Source organism: Oryx dammah, unplaced genomic scaffold (assembly GCF_014754425.2).
Source record: "Oryx dammah isolate SB20612 unplaced genomic scaffold, SCBI_Odam_1.1 HiC_scaffold_11, whole genome shotgun sequence".
In the NCBI taxonomy this organism is placed as follows: Eukaryota; Metazoa; Chordata; class Mammalia; order Artiodactyla; family Bovidae; genus Oryx; species Oryx dammah.
The window spans coordinates 22635684-22638071 of NW_024070195.1; the positions used below are offsets into that span (position 1 = coordinate 22635684).

The window sequence follows — 2388 nt, forward strand, 5'->3', positions numbered from 1 at the left end:
TGGTTCTGATAAAAGTGAAAGTGGTTCAGCCATGTCCAGCTCTTTGAATTCTCCTGGCCAGAATACTAGAGTGGGTAGCTGTTCCCTTCTCCAGGGAATCTTCCCAACCCAGGGATCAAACCCAGGTCTCCCGCATTGCAGGTGGATTCTTTACTAGCTGAGCCACCAGGGAAGCCCATAGGAGACAGCATTTCATTTTTGTTTTGTCTTTTAAGTGATGCTGAATCAAACCTCAGTCACTGAATTTTTCCTTCTGGGAGTGACAGACATCCAAGTACTGCAGCTAGTTCTCTTCGGAGTTTTCCTTACAATTTACTTTCTCAATCTGGCTGGAAATGGAGCCATCCTGATGGTTGTCATCTCTGATCCAAGACTCCATTCTCCTATGTATTTTTTCCTGGGAAACCTGTCATGTCTAGATATCTGCTACTCCACAGTGACTCTGCCAAAGATGCTGGAGAACTTCCTCTCTACCCACAAAGCAATTTCTTTCTTGGGATGCATAAGCCAGCTTCATTTCTTCCACTTTCTGGGTAGTACAGAGGCCATGCTGGTGCCCGTGATGGCCTTTGACCGCTTTGTGGCTATCTGCAAACCACTTCGTTACCCTCTTATCATGAGTCATCAGGTCTGTACCCAGATGGCTGTCACTATCTGGATCATTGGGTTTTTCCATGCCCTGCTGCACTCAGTAATGACATCTCGCTTAAACTTCTGTGGTTCCAACCACATCCATCACTTCTTCTGTGACGTTAAGCCGTTGCTGGAGTTGGCCTGTGGGAACACTGAGCTCAATGAGTGGCTACTTCATACTGTCACAGAGACCATTGCCATGGGCTCATTCTTTCTAACTCTTCTCTCCTATTTCTACATTATTATTTACCTTTTCTTCAAGACCCATTCTTGTAGCATGCTTCATAAAGCACTGTCCACTTGTGCCTCTCACTTCATGGTAGTTGTTCTTTTATTTGGTCCTATTTTCTACATTTACATTCGTCCTGCCTCGGGTAGCTCCATGGACCAGGAACGGTTCATTGCCATTATGTACAGTGTGGTCACTCCCGTACTAAATCCACTGATCTATACTTTGAGGAACAAGGAAGTGAAGGAGGCATTGAGGAGGGTGATCAGAAGGAACCTCTAACTTGAAGAAGTCTATGATATCTTCTGAAGCATAAACAGGCAATGAGATAGTTGAGGTGTGAAATTATATTGCTTCTCAAGTTGTCTATCAAATATATAAATACATATAGATAGATAGATATGAATACATATATATATATGCATACATGCTAACTCACTTCTGTCATGTCTGACTCTGTGACCCTTTGGACTGTAGCCCTCCAGGCTCCTCTGTCCATGGGATTTTCCAGGCAAGAATACTGGAGTGGATTGCTATTTCCTCCTCCAGGGGATCTTCCAGACCCACAGACTGAATCCACGTCTCTTACATCTCTTGCATTGCCAGGAGGGTTCTTTACCACTCGCGCCACCTGGGAAGCCCATCTATGCATGTGTACCTGGAAAAGGCTTGTCTAGTGTTCAACAATGCATTCTTAGGTAATAGAAAGAAAATGTGAGCAAATGAAACATCAGCCATGGAAGTCTAATGCTGAATTTGTTTTGAGATACCAGTGAAACAATAGATTTGCTATATATCTCAACAAACTCTTCTCTGGATTTAGTTATAGAAATTTGCCTCTATTGCCCATGTAACATGTACAGTTTTTACACCTGTCTAAATGACCCCTCCAGGTTAGCACATTTTAATGTGAGAAGTAAAATTATTATGCTTTCAGATTTTGAGAATTTTAATTTAGGACATAATTACTCAGAAAATTCAATGTTAACTCACCATTTAACATACTATTTAAGGGGAATTTTTAAGAGGTACGTCATTTCTTGTTATCCAAGCAGGGAGACAAAATAATAAATAAAATTATATTGCAATCATGAATGAACAGAAAATAACCAGTAATTTACCTTCAAATAATTTCAGTATTTTTAGAACTCAATGGTCAAACTCTCGATTACTATGAAGTGTTATTAAAAATGGAGGCAGGTTGAAAAGACATCTCAAAAACATCTTCTATCTTATTTGTGGTTTATTTTTTTTTTCTCAACTTCTGGTCATGGAAAATGTTGATTTACAGAATTTTTTCTAATCTTTTGTTTTGCTTTTATATTCTACCCTTATTTCAACAAACTGTAAAGCAGTGTGACTTGATGTAATATAAGGGAAATATTAAGAATAAATAAATTATTATATTCTTTCACTTCTTATACTTAGTGGCTTTAACTGGTAACATTTTCATTATCACTGCAACTTCCATGGATGGCAGTCTCTGTTTACCTGTATATTTCTTCTGAAACGTCTCTCCTTCTTGG

The 2388-nt window shown here is 39.5% G+C and overlaps 1 protein-coding gene across 1 annotated transcript; it reads left to right on the plus strand.

Annotated features, from left to right (window-relative positions):
- Window positions 1-217: 217 nt before the first annotated feature.
- On the plus strand, window positions 218-1144 carry LOC120870388 (olfactory receptor 12D2-like). The gene has a single exon (XM_040250049.1). It carries the CDS (start codon window positions 218-220, stop codon window positions 1142-1144), a length of 927 nt encoding a protein of 308 aa, XP_040105983.1.
- Window positions 1145-2388: the final 1244 nt, after the last annotated feature.